This window comes from Catharus ustulatus (assembly GCF_009819885.2).
Source record: "Catharus ustulatus isolate bCatUst1 chromosome Z unlocalized genomic scaffold, bCatUst1.pri.v2 scaffold_26_arrow_ctg1, whole genome shotgun sequence".
Taxonomy (NCBI): Eukaryota; Metazoa; Chordata; class Aves; order Passeriformes; family Turdidae; genus Catharus; species Catharus ustulatus.
In genome coordinates, this window is record NW_024879445.1 from 16,431 (window position 1) to 37,359 (window position 20,929).

At 45.8% G+C, this 20,929-nt stretch overlaps 1 protein-coding gene and 1 long non-coding RNA gene across 4 annotated transcripts in view; one reads left to right on the forward strand and one right to left on the reverse strand.

The window, feature by feature from the left end:
- Positions 1-866: 866 nt before the first annotated feature.
- On the reverse strand, positions 867-11,735 carry LOC117011175. Of its 2 annotated transcripts, XR_004420887.2 has the most exons (3): positions 11,534-11,735; positions 5,945-7,254; positions 867-1,353 (listed from the first exon to the last, which is right to left on the reverse strand). It is a non-coding gene; the product is annotated as an uncharacterized LOC117011175 (long non-coding RNA). The 2 variants fall into 2 exon arrangements; XR_004420886.1 differs by lacking the exon at positions 867-1,353 and having other exon boundaries at positions 5,875-7,254.
- An 87-nt stretch (positions 11,736-11,822) lies between these two features.
- MELK (maternal embryonic leucine zipper kinase) overlaps positions 11,823-20,929 on the forward strand; it is a 30,627-nt gene continuing 21,520 nt past the window's right edge. Inside the window, exons 1-5 of one of the 2 annotated variants that reach the window (XM_033086477.1) lie at positions 11,823-11,995; positions 12,097-12,198; positions 12,471-12,556; positions 12,965-13,081; positions 13,607-13,750. In XM_033086477.1, the coding sequence (XP_032942368.1) occupies positions 12,135-12,198; positions 12,471-12,556; positions 12,965-13,081; positions 13,607-13,750 (411 nt within the window). In that variant the 5' untranslated portion in view covers positions 11,823-11,995; positions 12,097-12,134. The remainder of the gene's footprint in view (positions 11,996-12,096; positions 12,199-12,470; positions 12,557-12,964; positions 13,082-13,606; positions 13,751-20,929) is intronic. The other variant, XM_033086479.1, reaches the window with a different exon arrangement.

Consider the following 20,929-nt stretch of genomic DNA (forward strand, 5'->3'; position numbering starts at 1 on the left):
CTCCATCGGGACTGTGCGGATGAGAAGGGGCATCTGTGACTGGAAAAAGGGACTTAGACTGAGTTTCGTTCTGTTCTGTCACTGTTTTTTTTTTTCACATAGCTGATGCTGCTTTTGTTTGTCTTGTAGATATGTCAGTAAAGAACTGTTACTCCAAACCTATACCTTTTGCCTGAGAGTTCCTGAATTTCCAAATCATAGTAAACTGGGAGGGAGGGGATTTTCACTATCCATTTTTTGGAGAAAAAAAATACTCTCACCTTTTTCTTTTCCTGGCAATACTGTCCCTTTAAACCAGGACACCTGCCATTCCATCAGAAGTCAAAGGTGGTCCATGTAACATCAGAAGACTTATTTTACTGACACCTCATGTTAAAAAAAAATAGAAGAACATAAACATAGGGAAAGGAAGTTAATTAATCTATATAAACCTAATTGTAATGAAAACTTTTAGAGCACGGGATTTTAGAAAGAAATTTGCAGCAGCTCTCCTACCTGAAGCTGCTTCTAAAGCAGCCTTGAAACAATTAGATCAGCTAAATTGTTAGCTGAGTAAGCAATCTCAGGTCAACTAACAATTTGTCAGCTAATGTTCAAAGTGAGAAACGTACAATTCTACAAAACAAAACAGCAATTAATTTTCTTTTGTTAATACATGGACATAAATACAAAGATTTTAATGGAATATATTGCATAAATCTTTCTAACCATTCAGTATCTATACATAAAACATGCAACATCACCAAACAAAACATCACCATCAAAGTAAAATAATAAAAATCATAATTAAATAATCTGTCTAATTAACTAAGTCTCACCCCATTGTGAAGAGAATTTTAAAAAATAAACATGTATGTAATAATTATCATAATAATAATATTTGTACCTTATCTGATATTGGTATATCAGACAAAAAGTTAACAAAGCTATCAAGGCAGTGTTCATAGTTCAAACAGAAGGGGAATCAGTGGCTTGTACTACTGCATTTCATTTAACTTTTCCTATTATACTGTATTTCTGATTTAGGATCCCCCACTGGTTTGCTTTCAAACCAGCATAATCCTGTTCATACCGGTCTTCACATATCTCCAGGCAGAGCAGAGCAGGAGTATCTGAATTTTTCCTCCCAACCCCTGCAGATTTTGGTTCCTTTCCATGCCCCTCCTTCCCAAGGACTGGGAAGTTCCTGGACTGCTGCAGAGTCCCTCAGCCCAGGCTGTGGTGCAGCTGGGTGGCCCGTACCCATAGGAACTGTTGCCAGGTTGCAGGAATCTGGTTTCTAGCAGAACAGAATACTGATGCAGGTCTCATTCTGGCTCATGGACTTGTCACATGGCAGCTGCAAACTGTGGACTGCAAGGCCAGAGGAGAAGGATAAGTAAGTCAGGCAGAGCAGGAAAGACTTTGAAGTTCTAATGTAGACCCAGGAGATCAGAAGACCAATACTACCTAGGACCCCACACAGTTGAAGTTCAGTCCCCCATGACAGTTGCTACCATGGTCCCAAGTATGTCTGTAACCCTAGCTTCCCTGATGTCCCCACTGTCCCCTTTGCCCCTATCATCCCCGTGTACACTCAGATCACAGTGAACAGGCAGATGGTACTGCAGACCATGGGTGGTAGAAGGCATCACTCTCTGTGGACATCATGGAATCCAGGTTCACACCATCAGTGCTGGTATACATGGAGACCCCTGGGAACAGGGGGCATCCATGGAGACAAGGACTTCAAGGGATAGGTAAGGTACATCCATTGTTGTGGCGTGTTTGTGTTTAATGGTTTGGTCTGTAATCTCCCTGTGTTGTTAGTTCATCCCTGGTTTTTACTCTCCTATCCTGCTGTCAATCTTACCTTGGCCTTGCCCCTTATTCTGGTACGTTCTCTGTAATTTCACCCAATTGTCAATCCTCCCTTATGGTAGCTCCCTGCCTCAATCACCCCCAAACCCTGCAATCGTAGTCAACCTGTTGGAACCTCAGAAGCTGAAAGCCTCCCTCTCCTCCTTTACCTGACCCCAGACACCAAGCACACTGCGGAACAAATAGCTCAGAAGGTTCTGCCTCCAGGAAATCCTACTCTGGGGCAGTTCCCCACACCTGGCATGGCGCCAGTGCATCTCCGGTGAGCTAGCGCAGGCTCCAGTGGGTCACATTAGAAGGACAGAGTCATCAAGGACACACTAAGGCATGGCAACAAAAGGCTCCTCCCCACAGTCCTTTGCAGTTTTATGTTAATGTATTCTGGTTCTGCTTTCCCCATTGGCCCAGACTGCCCCTTCCACCCTTGTATCGCCTTTCCCTAGATTGTTCTCCCTTCCCCTGTCCCCATTGGCTCCAGATTGCTACACTGTTCCGCCCCTGTTACCCTATTGGTTTCCCTGGTCCCTTGCCCCACCTATGCACCATTCTGCCCTGCTCGCTTTGGACGATTGATCCCATGCACCAGCCCTTCTTCCCTGTGCTTGAGCCCCAAACGTTCCATACTCCTCATCTTTTGTCCCTGGACCCCTTCAATGTGTGGCTGCTATAAACCCCATCGCAACTCCATTGAGAAGACCCTCCTGTCTTCTTTGTCCGCTCTTTTGGCTAGCTGTGGCTGTGTAGATCTTGTGTGTGCTCGTGTGCTTGACTGCCTTCCACTCAAGGTGCTTTTCAGGAAGGTAGCAGCCCTTTACCATCAAGTACACACAACTATAAAGAATTGCATGTGGAGCCAGAGACATGGCCAGCAGCCAGCAGAATGGTGGGCTGAGCACACAGCATGGCTACATCAGCTTCCTTGGCAGCAGCATTATCAAATGCAAACTCAGCAGCAGACCCAGGTCTCTGCCGGTGCAGTGCAACACTGCAAAGGAACAGCATTGTGTCCAAGACAGAGCCTTTGCATGAGGTGAAGATGAAAATACTACATGTCTGTGAACCCATGCCCTGACAGCATGGAAATGGTTTCAAAAGGAGCCTGGTTTTGTTACCTAATATGCTGAGTGGTTCAAAAGGAGTCTCTGTACAAATGATGGGGAAACTTGGCTGTAACAGTGACTTGGCTGTCCAGAAACTCTTTTCCTTCTGTTTTAAGCAGTATCCTCAAAACTTTCCTGGAGAGTGCTCTGGGGTCCATATTTATTTATTCATAGATTTATTTTTTTCTATTTTCATTCACAATTCTTTATCTTTTTCCCCTCATATTTCCTGCCCTTTTCCTCCCTTTACATTATTCACACTTTCCCCTTCACATTTCTTGCACTTCACCTCTAATTTTTCCTAGTGTTTCTCATGCTTACCCCTTAATTTTTTCACACTTTTCCTCTCACATTTCTTGCACTCTCCCATCACATTTCCTTGCCTTTTTCTCTCCTCGGTTTCCTGCTCTTTGCCCTCTCACATTTCCAACGCTTTTCTCTCATGTCTCACTTTGCCTCTCCCATTGGCAGCCCTTTTTCTCCCTTCATGTTTCCTATCCTTTCCCCTTAACATACATTTCCCCTCATCTTTCTTTCCTGTGACAGTCTCCATGTCACATTTCTTGCCCTTTCCTCTCCCCTAAGGTTTCCTGCCCTTTTCCACCTGACATTTGTCACTCTTTTCTCCCACTTTGCCCCTCACATTTCCTGCCCTTTGTTCACTCACATTTCCTTGCCCCTTTTTCTCTGCAGCTGTCCTGCCCTTTTCCCCCTCACATTGTCCACCCTTTCCCTTCACCTTTCTCCCACTCTGCCCCTCACACTTCCCACCTTCTTTTTCACTCATGTTTCCTGCCTTCTTGCCCTCACACTTCCCACACTTCTCCCCTCATATTCCCCACATTTATCCCCTCACAGTTCTCAAAAATTTTCCCTCGTTTCTCACACTTTTCTTATCATGTTTCATGCCTCTCCCATTTCCTGGCCTTTTCCTGTCCTCATGTTTCCTACACTTCTTCCCTCATATTTCCCCCATTTTTCTCATCATGTTTCCAGGCCTTTTTCACATCTCACATTTCTTACTCTTTTTTCCTTGTTTCCTGCCCTCTTCTCCACTCATGCTTTCCTCCCTTTTTTCACTCATGTCTCCTGCCCTGTCACCCTCACATTTCCTGCTTTTTAAAATAACTGTCAGATGAGGTTACAAATTGGCTTGTGTTTCTCTGTGTGTACAGAACAAAGCTGCAAGACAGCACTAATGAACCTCTTGCCTATTAATCATGTAAAAGTAGGCCCACGCTGTTCTAGTGCAGAGACATGGTGTCTTGGGCAGGACAGTCCCAGGTGACCCTAGGGTGGTTCTGGGGATAGAAACCCCAGGAGGCTGAGGCTAGGGGCAGGAGTAGCTGCAGGGAGCACTGGGAGCATCACCTCCTTAGGAAAGTATCCATACCACCATCCTGTGTGTAGCACACAGGTCTCACACTGGTACCAGTGGCTTCAGCTGGGAATGCTTTTCCCTGGCAAGGCTGACATAAATAGTCCAAAGTCATATTGCTTGCAGTATCTCAATTGGGTCAAGAGAAACTGAGTTGCATTGTTTAATGTTTTACAAACCATAAAAAAGTTCCCTTACCAAGGAGAAAAGTTGCCCAACCAAGCCAGCAGGAAAGGAGACAATCCTTGAGTCCTGTTCTCAGGTGACGTGTGATGATGCAAAGAGAAAGTAAGGCAGGGACAATTCCCCTAACAATCTCCAGAGATCCTTTTGATACCACTTCCCAAACTACATGTGCATGCTCCACTTACAGGTGTAAACCTCTGAAGATATAAATGGCTTCTGAGAAGCGGAGGAGAATTCTAGGAGTTTAGATGATTATGTATGCTTTGTATGAACGAGTGATAATTTTGGAACTTTTGTGTGTCTTCTATACATTAGGAGTAGCAGTGCCCCACACAACTGGATTACCAAAATAATGTCTGGTTCCTAATACTGAAATTACAGTGTTAGAGGGTTTTATCCTTCATGACATTTCAAAGACATGAAAAGCACTGTTTTTCACGTGTTGCTTTCCCAGACTGCTATTTGGAAATGTTTCTTTGATGCATTACACTGCTTCTTCTATGTACATGCAGTGAGTTGCCATCTCATTTTACTCTGAGAAATGGGAATAAGAGAGTTCAAATGAGCATTCAAATATTCTCTTGGTATCATCCTGCAGAGAATCCAAGACACAATGAAGTGGGGAAGGCCTGTTTGTTGGGGGGCTCCAAGGTAAGAAGCTGTCACTAAGGCAGGAGCTGGTTCCTGAATAGTTGCCATGACCTTTGGCAGTCTCTCAATCTGATCCAGCCTGGGAATCCCTGGGGAAAACTGGCCAGTCAGGGTTGCTGCTGAGCCTGGCACAGGCTGGGCATCTCTTGGACAAGCCAAAAAGGGTTGTGGAGCCATGGGGCCACCATGGGTAGCTCCTTTGGAGCTTCCCAGCTAGGGCCTGTACTGTGGTAAAGCAAGATGGAAAACACTTCATGCATCAAAGATGGTGGCAGTTTTGTAAAAGAAGTGCAAAGGTCATGTGTGCAAAGCAGAAAACCACTGCAAAGAGGGCTGAGGAGCCACATGTGTGACTGGGAGGAATAACTGATGTTCCTATGGGTCCCAGTACTCCCTGCAGCTCCACAGGGGACACTGTTGACATGGGTGACAAGGGGGATGTTTGGTACATAGGGACCAGAAGTTCTTGTGGGTCCCTATGAAGACACAGGGACAAAGGGAGCAGGTGGATCTCCACAGAGACACAGAACTGAGGGGGCTGGTGGGTCCCTTGTGAGGATGCAGTGACAAGGATGACTGCTGGATGGAATGCACATGGAATTGGGGGCAGAAGGGTAGGACCCCTGGTGAGTAACAGCGCCCTAGATCAGCTACAGGCCCTGATCTGAAGCATGAAAAAAACAGAAGAACAGGATGCCCGGGTGATGGGCACATGTATTTTGGTGTGTCTTTGAGCTGAATAGGGGTGTTTCTGAGCCCCAAGCCTCACCAGGACTTGGCAGCCTTCAGCAGGCACCAGATGAGGAGAGGCTGGTGCAAGGAGCCTCCGAGGGAAATTTAAACAGCTTTAGGAAGTCCAAGTGTCCTGGAGTCAGGTGAACAGGAGTGCATAACCCAAGGCATGTCATGAAAGGGCAGTGAGGGCACAGCATGCCAGTTGATACAGTGGTTCACCCAGGCAGGGCAGGTAGCAGGGCAAGCAGGAAGGACTCCTCTCATCATCTGAGAGAAGCCAATAGAGAGAGAAAACAGACTCAGCAGCTGGTAAGGAAAAGCACTAAGAGATCCTTTCATCCCCAATCTTACTAGTGTACTACTGTAAGCTTCCTCAGTTAAGGTACTGACACACCATAGAGCTCAATCCTCCATAAAGTCCTTCCAAATCAGAGTATTTTGTGATTCTGCATGTCACAGGTGCCATGTGCAGATGGATGGCATCAGGGCTTGCAACAGGCTGGGGGGAGATCTGATGTGGGACAAGGGGGACCCTACGGGGCTGACAGTGGCTATAAGAGGCTTGAAAGTGTATGGGGTTGAAGGTGAGCTTTAAGAAATGTGGGATGCCAGCTAAGTTTGCGGGGACACAGGGAACCAGAGAAACCATATGAGAGCAAGGGGACACATGGGGGAGCTAGCAATCACCTTCAGGCTCGGTGGCATCACCATGTCCCCCATGTCTCTGACCCCATCAAGGCCATTCCCCTTTTTACCTTCATTTTCAGGAGTGTGACTCCATAGCAGTCCATCATCAACTGATGGGAGCTCAGCCACCAGGCCAGGTGGTGGGTGTCCCCCCACTGCCACCCCTCAGCAGCTGTCACCAAAAATCTCTTTAGATGCTATGGGGAAGGATTAAAGTTCAGAAGGACCAGGTAGCAAAGAGTATGGGGGGGGGCATCCCAAAATGGGCATTGGTGGGGGTCCCAGGGTAAGGTACGGAACTCAGTGGGTGGCAGGAGTGCTGGACTGGGGGTGTCCCCAGATTGAGTATTGGGTGTGTCTGAGGTTTCTCCCCCAGTGTATGTGGTGTGGTGCCAGAGATGCTATTCCATGGACTGTGGAGTGTGGCATCATTCTGCCCATGAAGACTGAGGCATGATTCAGAACACTTCATGCTTGTGATGCTGGGACATTTGGAGCACCTAGGAGCCAAGGGCTGTGGCCTGGGTTCTTGCCGTCTCCAGAGCTGGGTGATGGGAGCTGACTGTGTCCTGATGAGAGCTGAAAGAAGCAGTAGGGTCCAGGTCTGTGTGACAGAAGCTGGGCAGGTCCAGGACTGATGGTGGATGCTGGCAACATCTGTGGGAATACAAGAAGAGAGCAGAACTGTAAGTACTGCTCAGCTTGTCACAAACAACATGGATTTGTTAGCTGTAGTAGGCCACAAGCTTTGGCAGGAGTAAGTAGGGTCAAGCCTTGGCAGAAGCAAACGGGATTTTGGAGAAGGAATGTAAGAGATAAGCAAGTGCTTGGTATAGGATGCTTAGCATGCAGTTTTATGAGGATTTACAGGAAATATTGTATCTACCTGGCTTAAATGAGGCCTAAATTGAGCAATGTTATCTAGTTACAATGAAGCAATATACCTTAGTTACATGACTATTATTGGTGTGCTATTTTTAGCTACAATAGAAAAAGTATATAAACTTTGCTTTGCGGATCAATAAACAGCTTTATGGCTTCTTGTAAGCAAATCATGAAGACCCTGTCTCTTCTTTTCCTCTGCCATCAAACATCCAAGGCTGAGTGAGAGCTAGAGGGCCTGGGGCTGCAATGGGGTCCAGAGCTGGAGATGGGACCTGGAGTGGGAAGTTCCTATGTCATACACACCTTTCTCACTTATATTCCCTGACCTTTTCTCTTCGTATATCCCACAATTTTCCCGTTTTTCATAATTTTCTCCTCATATGTCCCACCCTTTTCCCCCTACATTTTCTAGGCCTTTTTCTTTCCTCATGTTTCTCACACTTTTCTCCTCCTGTTTCCTGCCATTCTTCACATTTCCCTCCCTTTTTTACCTTGTATTTCCTGTCTTTTCCTCTCACATTTCCCATCTTTTAAATATCTGAGAGACTGTAGAAGTAGTGGCCTGCTTTGACCATCCTGATCTCACTTACCAGCTCTTCTCACATGGCAAAGTGCATACTCAAGCATCAAGTACAGCCATAAATACCTGTGCTTTGATGTGCAACCCAGAATGTGTGGGGGATGAATGATTAGGAGCTAGAAACATCCGCTCTACTCTTCTTGCTTTTATGTGGTTACTTTCTCTCGCCTACTGGCTGGCTGTGTTTGGTCCTAAAACTTGTACACAGAAGAAACACATAAACCCTCAACTGTGTTTAATAAAGAAGATCCTGCTTGATGATAAAAGTGGTGGTCCATTATTCTCAATAGCTACACAGACAAGGTTAAAAACTGGCTTCTGTATGTCTGTACATATGGGGCATCATGAAGCTGTCTTGGGGCTCTGCCTCTGGCCAAGGCATCCACCTTCATCCCATGCTTCCCCTTTCCCACAGGTGGACCTGAGGCAGATGCAAGTGAACCACAGGCAGATGTAGGTAGCCCTGCAAGGCAGCCCAAGTCAGATTTCATCTCTCTGTGGGGGCAGGGTGCCATGGTTTCCCTGCTCAGAGAGCTCACAGGACACTGGGAACATAACAAAGATGTATGGAGACTGAGAGAGATAAGACTGAACATCTTCCCACCCCCAGGGACTGCTGACAGGCTGGCAGGAGGAACAGGCAGGAGGCAGGAGAAAGAGCCACAGTCAGGAAGCCTCCCTGCTAAGCTTCTCTTGCAGATGAACAGCCTGGTGCATAGCATGTCACTGCCTTGTTCACACCAGACTGACACAAGGAAGAAATGGCCCATCTGCCAGCAATACAGGTGGCAGCACTACAAAAGCTGCTTCCTCTGCCAACAGAAGCCAGCAGCTGACTGCTTCTGCCAGAGGCAGGAGAACAGCCATCACCATAGTCAGCAACAGCCACCTACTGCTTGACCCTGTTGCTCAGGGCACTCACAGTGAGCAGGGCACAGTCACAGGTGTTCAGAGCTTGAGGGCTGTACCACACCACCACAAAGCCTATGTAGCAGGTGCGGAAGACAAGAACTAGATCCCTATGCCTGACATCCCTCACAAGAACTACATGAGGAGCCAGAGACATGGCCAGCAGAACGGTGTGACTGAGCATACAGCATGGCTACTTCAGCTACCCTGGGCGGACATGCAGGGACATGGCAATGGACAGAGCAGCATTATTAAATGCAACCTCAGCAGCAGGTCTCTGCTGGCACAGCACAAGATTGGAAAGGATCTGAGCACTGTGTCCAAGACAGGAAAAAGGAGGTGAAGATGAGAAACCCAGCCCCTGCAGAGCATAGACTGTCCCTGCACAGGAAAGCCAGACAAATTTTCAGGAGTGTGAAAAAATCAAGAATCATCAGAGGATGCTACAGCTTCTGGAACCAAATTTTCCAAACAAGCGTGCTGCCTTATCTGAACAAAAGAAAGAGTGGGAAGATGATTGCTAGCAAGAGCTGTGCCAAGGGAAGACATCAAGGACAAAGACCGGTCCCATAATGGAAACAAGAGACCAAAAATTGGCTGAAAGGGAAAACAACAAGAAAGATCTGTCTCAAAGTGAATATGTGAGATGAAGAGTTGGTCCAGTGGGAAGATTAGTGATAAAGAGCTGTCATAATGGGAATACAACAATGAGAAAGACATGTCCCAAGGGGAAGATGTGAATGACAGAGATGTCCCAGGGCAAATACAGGGGTGATGAACACTTGTCCAAAAGGGAAGAGAACAATTGCAAAAAATTACCCAGCAGGAAGACAACAAAGACATGTCCCAAGATGGACATCACTATGACAAATGCATGTCCCAGTAGGAAAATAACAATGACAAAGAGGTCTCCCACAGAAAAGACAATGTTCCAACAGGAATAAGAGACCAAAGCATTCCCAAGGGGAAAACCACATAGACCAAGACCTGTCCCAAGGTGAAGACAGCAATGACAAACTGTTGTTGTGAAAACAAAGAGCTCTCCCAAAGGGAAGACGACAATGAAGAAAAACTGTCTCATCAACAAGACAAGAAAGAACAAGTCGCAATTGGAAGATTATGTCAGCTAAAGCATCTGGGACAACTCCTTGGGGCCAGTGAACAGTGTGGACCCTCATACTGCTACCCAGAGGAGGCCTAGCTGTCTCAGCAGCATGGTCACAGAAGTAGCAGGAGAGGTAACCAGCGACCTGAGCATCTCTTGGCCCAGTGAGGGCCGCAGCCTCTGAGCAGCTCTGGCCAGAGCTCCTGAGGAAGGTGAGCACCACGCATCTCTTGCTGCTGAGGCACAAGATGCAGCAAAAATAACAGCTTCTCTGGCCTTCAGTGTGGAGGTGACAGGTGCAGGAGCAGAGAGCTGGGCAGCCGCCCCGCACAGCCCCTTCCTGCTCTCCCACTCCTTCACCTCGCTTGTGGGAAGCCCATGCTCATAGCAGGCAGTGGGCAGGGACAGTTGGAATTATTAGTCCTTTTAGTGCCAAAGACCAAGGACAGAAACTTTGCCAAGGAGGAATAAGAGTGGAAAGACATTAAGATCTGTCTTTAGAGGAAGTCTACAGTGTCCAGAGCTTGTCCTAAGGGGAAGAGGGAAATGACAAAAAGCTGTCACAAGAGAACAAGATTATGTACTTCTATAGTAAAGGGGCTCTCTAATCCTGTCCCTTGAGAGGCACAGGGATTTTCCCTACTGAGCCACATACCACTCCAAGCCTTCCCTTGCCAGATGGAAGCTTATGCCCTCAGCAAGCAGTGAGCCTTTAGCCAGCAACAGCCATCCTGCTTCAGGGCATTCCATACTCTGGACAGGCTGTTCAGTGGCTCCACATATGGCAGAGCACAGGGATGGATGGAGGATTAGCACCCTATTGCCAGAGCCAGGCTAGTCCCTAGAGATATGGCTGGCACTGTGGCTGGAGCCACACAGGCTGGTTTTGCTGTGGATGTTTTGATAAAAGTTGATGACTTTGCAACCCAATCTCCCCATGTTTCCTGCCCTTCTCCTCTCATATTTGCCATACTTCCCCCCCCACCACTTCCTGCACTTTTCCCATACTGTTTTCTTGCCCTTTTTTCTCCTCAGATATCATTTTCCCCCTCATGCTTCCCATACTTTCTCCTTCACGTTGGTTGCTCTTATTCCACTCGTATTTCTCACTCTCTCCCCCTCACGTTTCCTGCCTCTTTAAATAGCTGGCAAATGGGGGTACAAACTGTCTTGTGTTTCTTCCGGTGTACAGAGCAAAGCTGCAATACTGTACTAATGAACTTTTTGTCTATTAACGGCCATGTCATATAATCATATGCCTCACAATGGAGACTCCCGCCTGCCCGGCGCTGCTCTGGCCCAGAGAGAGACCGTGCGTCGGGTAGGCCGGGCCCCGGCGACCCAGGAGCGGTGTAGGGAATGGCAGTCCCGGCCGGCGGGGCTTTGCGGGAAAGCCTGCGGGGAGCGGCGGGAGCCACCATCTCCTCGGAGCAATGGCCCCGGCCGCCATCTTCTACCTGGCACCAGTCCCTGCGGCGCGGACCCCGCTCCAGTCCCGACCGCTGCCCCTGGCTACGCGCTTTCCGGCAGAGGCAGACACTGCTTTCTGTCTCAGCAGGGACTGGTCTCGGCTGAGACCGTCCCCGTCAGCAGCCAGCTGCCAGCACACACCTTCCGGGCCGGCAACGACCACTGCTTTTTTCACTCCCTCCCAGCATGCCCGTGCCTTCCCCGCCCGTTCCGGTTTGGCGGCGCGCGGAGATTGGCTTTTCGCTCCCGGCGGCCGGAAGTGGCGCGTTTGAACGGTAACGGACTCGCTGGGCTGCTCCGCTGGGGGGTCCCTGCCTCGGGACGGGGTAGCACTCGGGGGGGTTCCTGACGCCAGCGCCCCAAGAAACCGGGTAGGACTCGAAGGTCTTCTGGCCGGCCTGACTCGAGACCGCAGCGCTCCCGCGCCTATCGCCCGGCAGCCGTGGCAGGTCCGTGGGATCAGCAGCCGCTCCGCCTTCCCCGGGGGCTGCTGCTGAGTCGCTTCCTTGTGCCCGAAAGCATGAGCGCAATCTGCGGTCTCCCCTTGCAGGTGCTGAGAAGAGCTGTCCGTGTCCTGCGAGTGACAGAATGGCCGGAGATGACTATGAGGAAGTTCTCAAGTACTATGAATTACATGGAACAGTCGGCACAGGTGGGCTCAGTCTGTGAATGCAAACAAGTGTGTGTGATGTGTCCATTCACCTTCATGTTTAGCTGAGAGATTAACTGTTACTTCAGTGTCTGAGGGTCATGTTTTCTCCGTGTATTTTGCGCGGCGCAGCTGTGGAAGTGTAACTGGAAGATGGTAGCCAGCAATTGCTTTTTCCTCTAGCAATGATGCTATGTGCTGTGCATACAGTATTTTCTTCAGGGTGACTGAGATCTTGGTGAGAAAGCTTTATCCATCTCTGTTTCCAATTCCAGGTGGGTTTGCAAAGGTAAAACTCGCACGACATCGTCTCACTGGTGAAAAAGTTGCAATAAAAATCATGGACAAGCTTGCTTTACAGGTAATCTAAAAGATACTTCGGAGCAGTTAATGTGCTGTTCCTGTGGAGTTTTCAGGAGCATGGGTATGACCTGTTGCTGTGGGCTAATGGCAGATGCTGTAAGACTTGAAAGACTTCAGTGGCACTGCAAATCCTGTGCCTTCGTGCAGAGAGGGCAATGTTCTCTGGCTGTAAAACTGAGGCAGTTACATTGCAAGCATTGTAAGTCAAGTGGAGTGCTGATGAGAATAGCAGCATTGTATGTCTGCCCCTTTGGGTTTTACTGACCACTGTGTGACGAGGGAAGGTGAGCAAGTGACAGAGATGGTGCTGATTTAAGTTTGAGCAGTTCTCATGTGCAGACTTACTGTGATGTACGGGCTATCAAACTACTTGGCAATTTCATACCTTGCTGTTGTAATCTTTTAGGATGACTTGCCTCGTGTTAAATTAGAAATTGATGCCATGAAAGACTTGAGTCACCAGCACATTTGCCGCTTGTATCATGTGATTGAGACACCCAAGAAAATATTCATGGTTTTAGAGGTAAGGAATGGTGTTTCTGCTATGGCAAAGATTTCTGGGTTTAGCCATAGCAGTAGGTGGTAGCAGAGTCCAAATGAGACATTTCTTAGAAAATCATCTCAATGATAAGTGTGTCCAAGTTGTTGTAGTTTAAAAATGAAGCTGACACTGTGTTCTGTCTCATTGTAAAAGCCACTTTTCACTGTTTGCAGTAAAAAAATTGACTTTAATTCCCACCTCTCACTCCAGAAAAGAGCACCAGCAGGATATGTGGGACCCAAGAAGTGCCACCAAGTTGTCATGTCTTGGGCAGCTTCTATCACCTGTGTTGGTAGTGTGATATGGCTGTGTCAAGCATTGGGCCAGAGTTGGGCTCTTGGTTTGTTGGATCTGTTGCGCACTGGCCTGGGACATTCCTGAGCACTACTGGGATTAAGCAGAGGGAAGGAAAGAGGAGAGTGCCTTTTTGCTGTCCAGTGTCCTTGTTCACATTTACATTTCATGACTATATCCCAAATGTATTCTTTTTTTCCTGCTTTCATGCAGTACTGTCCTGGAGGAGAGCTGTTTGATTACATAATTTCTAAGGACCACCTTTCTGAGGAGGAAGCTCGCATATTTTTTCGGCAGATTGTTTCAGCAATTGCTTATGTGCACAGTCAGGGATATGCCCACAGGGATCTCAAACCAGTAAGTCTAAACAGTAATCATATTTGCACAAATAATAATGAAGATCCACTTTTATTTCTCTTAATGGAGCTGGTGATAGTTGTCTTCTCTGTTCTGCTGTGCTTAGAGCTCTTTAGTTAACATTTGCTGACAGCCTTTTTTTTACCTACTTCTTTGTTCCTCACCTGAGCTTGGCTGTAGCTGTATCTGAGGAAGAAGCTTCCTGGGGAGGAGAAGTGCAGTAGTGCAATAAAGGTGAAAGTGGAGCAGACATAGATTTGAATTTGACTGTTGGTTAGGCATTTTTGCTATCCCTTTTATTCCAGTTTGTACGCAGGGAGAGTTGTTATTGTTCCTCTCTATTGTGCAAACTGTTCTGTTCTGACAATCAAAGGAAAATGTGACTCCTGCAATGTAAACAAGTGAGGATTGGGCAGGGGAAGGGATGTGCCACAAGACTGATCCTGTGGCTTTGCTGTCACCAGAAGAATTAAGCATGGGTTTAGGGAATGGAAGCCTTGAGACCATTTCTCCTAGAAGGGTTTAGAAGTTTGCATGTTCAGAGACATTCGTAACTGAGAAAAGCAAATTCTTAGGGTACAAGCATTTTACTAGACAGCTCATTAAATCCTTGTGTCCAAATAACTTCTCTCCAAGCAAAGTCTTCCATGTCCTTCTTGGAAGAATTTGGATTGTAGCTGGAGACCTGATGGATTCATAGGATTGTGAGATTACTTGGTTGGAAAGGGACTCCTAGTGACTTCTACTTTTATCTCCTGTTTAAAACAGTGTCAGCCCAAATTTCTTCATCAGTCACATCTTGGACCTCTCCTAGGGTGAGGCACCATAATGTTGCTGGAAAACCTATTAAGCTCTTTACTTCCTTTTTTTATGAGAGAGGCTTTTTCTTAGTACCACTGTGAGTATCTTGTGATGCTTGTTGACTGTAATCATCCCACCATATGCTTCTGTAGAGAGCTAGCACTGTGTCTATGCCCGCTTTGTAGGAATTAAAAGGCTGCCATGAGGTTGTTGCCCGACAGAGAGACACGAAACAACTAGGTTGTTTAGTGCGGTGCTTTATTGAGGGCCCTGGGGTCTGAGGACTAGTGTCCAAAGTCAGAGCCCACCATACCCCTTTTCCGACAGGTTTTTATATCCTTTACAAAGTGATTTACATACAATAGTACAATAGCATATATTCTTCAAGACAATACAGTTACGTAAATCTCATAGATATTATTTCTATAAAGTCATAAATTCTACACGCTTGTCTACTCAAAACTATAGGTTACCCCCCTTTAATCCCCCTTGCTTGTCATCCCACCACCAGAACCCTTTATCATTGATTATACATTAACCTTTATCATTTATTTATTTTACTGTGTTCTACATGCCCTGCTAGATCCTTTAATTATTTATTTTGCTGTGTTCTGCATGCCCTACTAGATCCTTTAATTATCAGTTTGTGGTTCTTAGTACATTCCCAGGGCCTGCTTGTGAACTGCTGCTTTCTAAGCCTTAGCATAACTACTGCTATTGCTATATCTACATTAGCTCTTTTCTTGTTATTTTCGGTATCAACTCCCCCCTTTTGAGCATTCTTCAGATTTTCTGCAAGGATGCTCAATTCTTCAAGTAATGGTTTCCAAGTAGGATGGTGAGTCTTCTCTTTGACTTGGTAGGATTACTTCTTTTCGGGTTAGTGCTCTCATGACACGTCGAGTATGAGTTCCTTCTCTAGCAATCATTCCTAAAAGACATCTATACATAATCATGCAGACTACAATAATCAATACAATCATTATTACATATTGTACAATTGATGATATCCAACCAGAGACCTGGATTCCTAGGGAGCTAAATAGTGCTCCTACCCAATTATGTTGAGCTTCTTCCTGGACTTCATGCACTTTTATTTCAATTTGTTCCAATTGACTTATATCCTTTTCTACTTCTTCTGTGACATTTGGGATATGTACACAGCAATGATCAACCTTTCCTTGGAGGTATCCACAGACTCCGTGCTCTTTTAATAAGAGCAAATCTAATGCCATTCTATTTTGGACTGTCATTCTTGTTGTTGCTTGCAACTGTAAGTTTAGATCCCTAAATCCTTTCTTTGTAACTGCGGCTAACCTCTCAGTTTGTCCCAATAATTTATACAGCATCTCCCGGTTTCTATATGTAGAAATTTGTGCAAACAGGGATTCCAGTACCCATCCAAATTTAACTCCTGATGAGGGTTCATGCCACTCATCTTCATCTCCCAATCCTAGTTCTTCTGCCACCTCATTTGTTTCTCTCTTTGTTCGTGGCTGTATCTCTCTTTGTGTTAATTTAGACTGTTTCCAGAGAGGGCAGAGGGTAGGGACCCCTAACGTAATCTGTGTGACTGGGCCGTTAATGGGCATATGGGTAGTCCATTGTCCATGCCCCATTACCCACACCGAATGCCCTGGACTCCTGACGGTAGTTGCCTGACAATCTTTCCAAGCCCCCTTTATTTCTCCTGTTATTGTATGATTATATCTTTGACATTCACAGCCCCATTTTAGTAGTATCCGGACTGGCACTAAACCAATTTGGGATTCAGGGGTATCACATGTGATGATTTTGCTACAATTCCAGCTAGGTGTAGGGGTCATTCGATCCCGTCTTACTGCTTCGGTCCCTAGCATTCTTAAATGTTTTTGTTCCCTTTGGCCTGACCATTCGATACACCAATGTACTGGTCCTATGTAGCTATAAGATTCTAACAAGCTGGGACCCCAAATCGTTTTCCACTGTTCCCATTCTTCCCTCCCTTCTTGACATACTATCTCATAAGAATATTCAGTGACTGGTTTTTGTCTTTTTTTTATGTCATAAGAACACCATCCTACATCCTTGAACCGCCCAATTTTTGAAAAAACTGCATTTGGTAATTTTTAGCATTCACTCCTTTGTCCTGGTGATGACCATTGCCCTCGAACTGTATAGGTTTCCTCTACCATCTTAGTATGGTTCTGCATTACTTTATTACATCTTTTTGTCCCATTTATGGTTTCTGGAGGCATTTCCCCAACGGGAATGATGCCCCATGGTATTGGATCTCCCGCTGCTTTAGGTAAAGGTAAACATGCAGTGATGGACGTAGTATTTTGTACTTGCCCAAAATCTCTAACTAATCCCACTATTAAATTTTCTTGTCCCAATTCTTGTTGTGTTTTTCCAACTTCTGTCACCTGTCGTACTCTCCTATTCTTTTTTTGAATATCTACATTTATTTCTCCGTAGTTAAAGCTTTCTCTAATCCACACAACACATGAGAATTGTCCTACCTGATCAGCTTGCATATGATATCATCAATGTGGTGCTACCTCTTTGCTGTTTCATATCCCAAAGTGTCACGATCCCTTCTGTAAATACTTCGTCTGTGGTGACTTGTCTCCAAGCTGTATTTACTTCTTTTAATCCAGCTCTCTGGTTGCTAGAAAACAGACAGGTTAAATTTACTCTCGCACCTTCCGGCACTATTACATCTGACTCTGGAACTATGATTTTAACAAACGCTTCTCCCACCTGCATTATACAGACTAATGTTAAAAGAACTAAGGCCTTGCCCTGAACACCATTTTTGTTGCTGACAGAGGCTGTACTTCCCATCTTGGCTGGACCTTCTTGATTCGAGTGTAGTGAATCCAATTTTCGATCCCTTGGACTTTCACTGCCGTGTAGGTGGTCATGATCACCTGGTGAGGACCGCCCCATACTTCTCTCAAGGGTTCCGTATTCCAGTTCTTCACATATACTTGATCTCCTGGCTGGATGTCATGGACAGGATTTTCCAAGGGCAGAGGCTGGTTCCACTGCAATGCTCCTCGCAGTGCTGTAAGGACTTTATTTAGAGACAAAACATAACTTAGCAATACTTGATCTCCTACTAAGTGAGGGTCCCCTTTGTAGGTTGCAGCATGATATGGCTTGCCATACAAAATTTCGTATGGACTTACTCCTATCTTTTCTCTGGGTTTAATCCTGATTCTTAGCAAGGCTAGAGGTAGTGCCTGAGGCCACTGTATCTTCGCTTTCTGACAAATTTTCTTAATCTGCCCTTTTAATGCCTGATTCATCCATTCTACCTGGCCGCTAGATTGTGGTCTTCAGGGCGTATGGAGATCCCAAGCTATCCCTAATACTCTGGCTACCTCTTGGACTACTCCAGCTACAAAGTGAGGTCCCCTATCTGAGGACATTCCTAATGGGATCCCAAATCTAGGAATAATCTCTTGTAGTAAGGTTTTCATTACTTCCTTTGCCTGGTTAGTCCTGCATGGGAAAGCTTCCGGCCACCCTGAAAAGGTACACACATACACCAGTAAATAACGGTACCCTTGTGCTTTTGGTAATTCTGAGAAATCTATTTGCCAATAGTCTCCCGGTTGCGGCCCTACTCGTAGCTTTCCTAATTGTATTTGCCTTCGTGTCACTGGATTGTTTTTAATACAGACTGGACACGTGGCATTAATCCGTTTTGCCATTGTTAACATCTGGTTGGAAATCACCTCATGTTTTAAGAATTGTACTAATGCGTCTGCCCCCCAATGGCACTTGTTATGTTCGATTTCTAAAATTGTTTTCATTACCTTTGTTGGCAACACAACTTGACCTACAGCTGTGACATACCATCCTTTTTCATTCTTCTGGGCCTGGAGAAATTGAGCAAGTTTCTCATCTTCATGTGTATAGCATGGTTTCTGCTCAAGAAAGGAAGTGGCAGGGTTAAATCGTGCTGGTAATAAAGCTAATTGTGTCCATACCTCTCGGGCAACCTGTTTGGCAACTCTGTCAGCCAACTGGTTTCCTTGGAACGCTTTTCCTTCTTCATTTTGATGTCCTCTTACATGCATCACTGCTACTGCCTGAGGTTTATGCACTGCTTCCAATAGTGCTAATATTTGTTCTTTGTGCTTAATTTCTGATCCTTGAGAATTTAACAGTCCTCTTTCTTTCCACAGAGCTCCATGTACATGTATTACTCCAAAGGCATATTTTGAATCAGTCCAAATATTTACTCTTTTCCCTTGGCTCAATTCTAAGGCTCTTACCAGAGCTTGTATCTCGGCCTTCTGGGCTGAAGTTCCCGGGGTTAAGGCTCGAGCTTCTATTATTTGTGTCAAAGTCACTACTGCGTATCCCGCATACCTGGTTCACGTTTTCCACAAAGCTGGATCCATCTGTAAACAGTTTCCATTCCGGATTTTCCAAAGGCTCATCTTTCAGGTCTTTCCGGCTGGCATACACCTGTTCAATGATTTCCACGCAATCATGCGTCAATTCGCCTCCTTCTCCCTGGCTGCTGCTCCTAAGAAATTCTGCTGGATTAAGATGATTAGTTGTTTTTAATTCAATGTCGTCCTGTTCTCGGAGAAGTGCCTGGTATTGTAACTTGCGGCTTGACGAGAGCCAATGCCCCCCTTTTTGTTCCAAAACTGCAATGACCATGTGGGGAACAAATACTTCCATCCTTTTTCCCAGAGTCAATTTTCTGGCTTCCCGAATCAGGAGCACTGTTGCTGCCACAGCTCTAAGACAACCAGGCCATCCGGCGCTTACAGTGTCTAGCTGTTTTGAGAAGTACCCTACTGGGCGTTTCCATGAGCCCAGTTTTTGGGTGAGAACCCCTATTGCCAGTCTCTGTCTCTCATTCACATATAGTTGAAAAGGTTTTGTAAGATCTGGCAATCCTAGTGCTGGGGCTTCCTTTAAGGCTTGTTTCAAACTCTGGAATGCCTTTTCTTGCGTTTGTCCCCACTGAAACACAGGGCTTTTGGCTGCCTTATACAGGGGTTTTGCTTTTAGTCCAAATTCCGGGATCCACAAGCGGCACCACCCCACCATGCCCAAAAAGGATCTTAACTCTTGCGGATTCCGTGGTGTGGGTATGGTGCAAATTGCTTGTATTCGATTAACTCCCAACTTTCGCACCCCTTGTGAAATTTCGCAGCCTAGGTAAATTACCTGGGTCCTTACCAGCTGAGCTTTTTCTTTCGATACTCGGTATCCAGCTTGTCCCAGCATATTAAGTAATCCAATAGTGAGTCTGAGGCAAACATCCTTTTCTGTGGAAGCTATAAAGATGTCATCAACATATTGTATGAGAGCAAATAAGAAAGGTGATTCTTTTACCTGAGTCGTCTTCCATTCTTCTAACTCTCGAGCCAATTGATTTCCAAAAATAGTTGGTGAGTTTTTGAATCCCTGTGGTAGACGCGTCCAGGTGAGCTGCTTCTTGCGTCCTGTGTCTGGGCTCTCCCACTCAAAGGCAAAGTATTTCCTACTTTCAAGTGCCAAAGGGATACAGAAAAATGCATCTTTCAAATCAATCACTGTGAACCACTTAAACTTTTCCGACACAGCTGTCAACAATGTATACGGATTAGCTACAACTGGGTGTATATCTTTAGTGATGTTATTAATTGCTCTTAAATCTTGAACTAATCTATACTTACCATTTGGCTTTCTGACTGGGAATATCGGAGTATTGAATTCTGACTCACATTCCTGTAAAATTCCCAAGCTAAGAAATTGTTCAATCATGGGTGCTATTCCTATTCGTGCTTCCAATTTCAAAGGATATTGTCTTACCCGTACTGGGGAGGCTCCTTCCTTTAGTTCTATTACAACCGGTTGTGCCGCTTTTGATTTTCCAGGTACTCCTGTTTCCCATACCCATGGTACTACAGCTTGCTCTATTTCCTGTGGTATTTCTGCTGCCTCAACTTCTTTTATTACAAACAACTTAGCAATATTCTCCTCAGGAAATTCTAATCTTACTCTACTTTTTTCAAATATTATTTTTGCCTGTAACATTCACAATAGATCCCTCCCGAATAGCGATTCTGGGCTATTTGGCATATATAAAAATTGATGGTCAAATTCTTTCCCCCCAAATTTTATATCTAATGGACGCAAAAATGTTCGTTCCTCAACTTGTCCCGTAACCCCCACTACTTGGATAGTAGAATCACTCAAGGGTCCTAGCTTAGTGTTAACAGCTGAGTATGATGCCCCCGTATCTACTCTAAATTCTAACGGTTCCCCATCTACTTCCATTACTACTTTCAGGTCCTCATCTAGTCAACTTGAATTTTGATAATTCCCCATCATAAAGGCTTGGGCAACACCTTGTGGATTTCCCGGGAAAGCACCTGTATT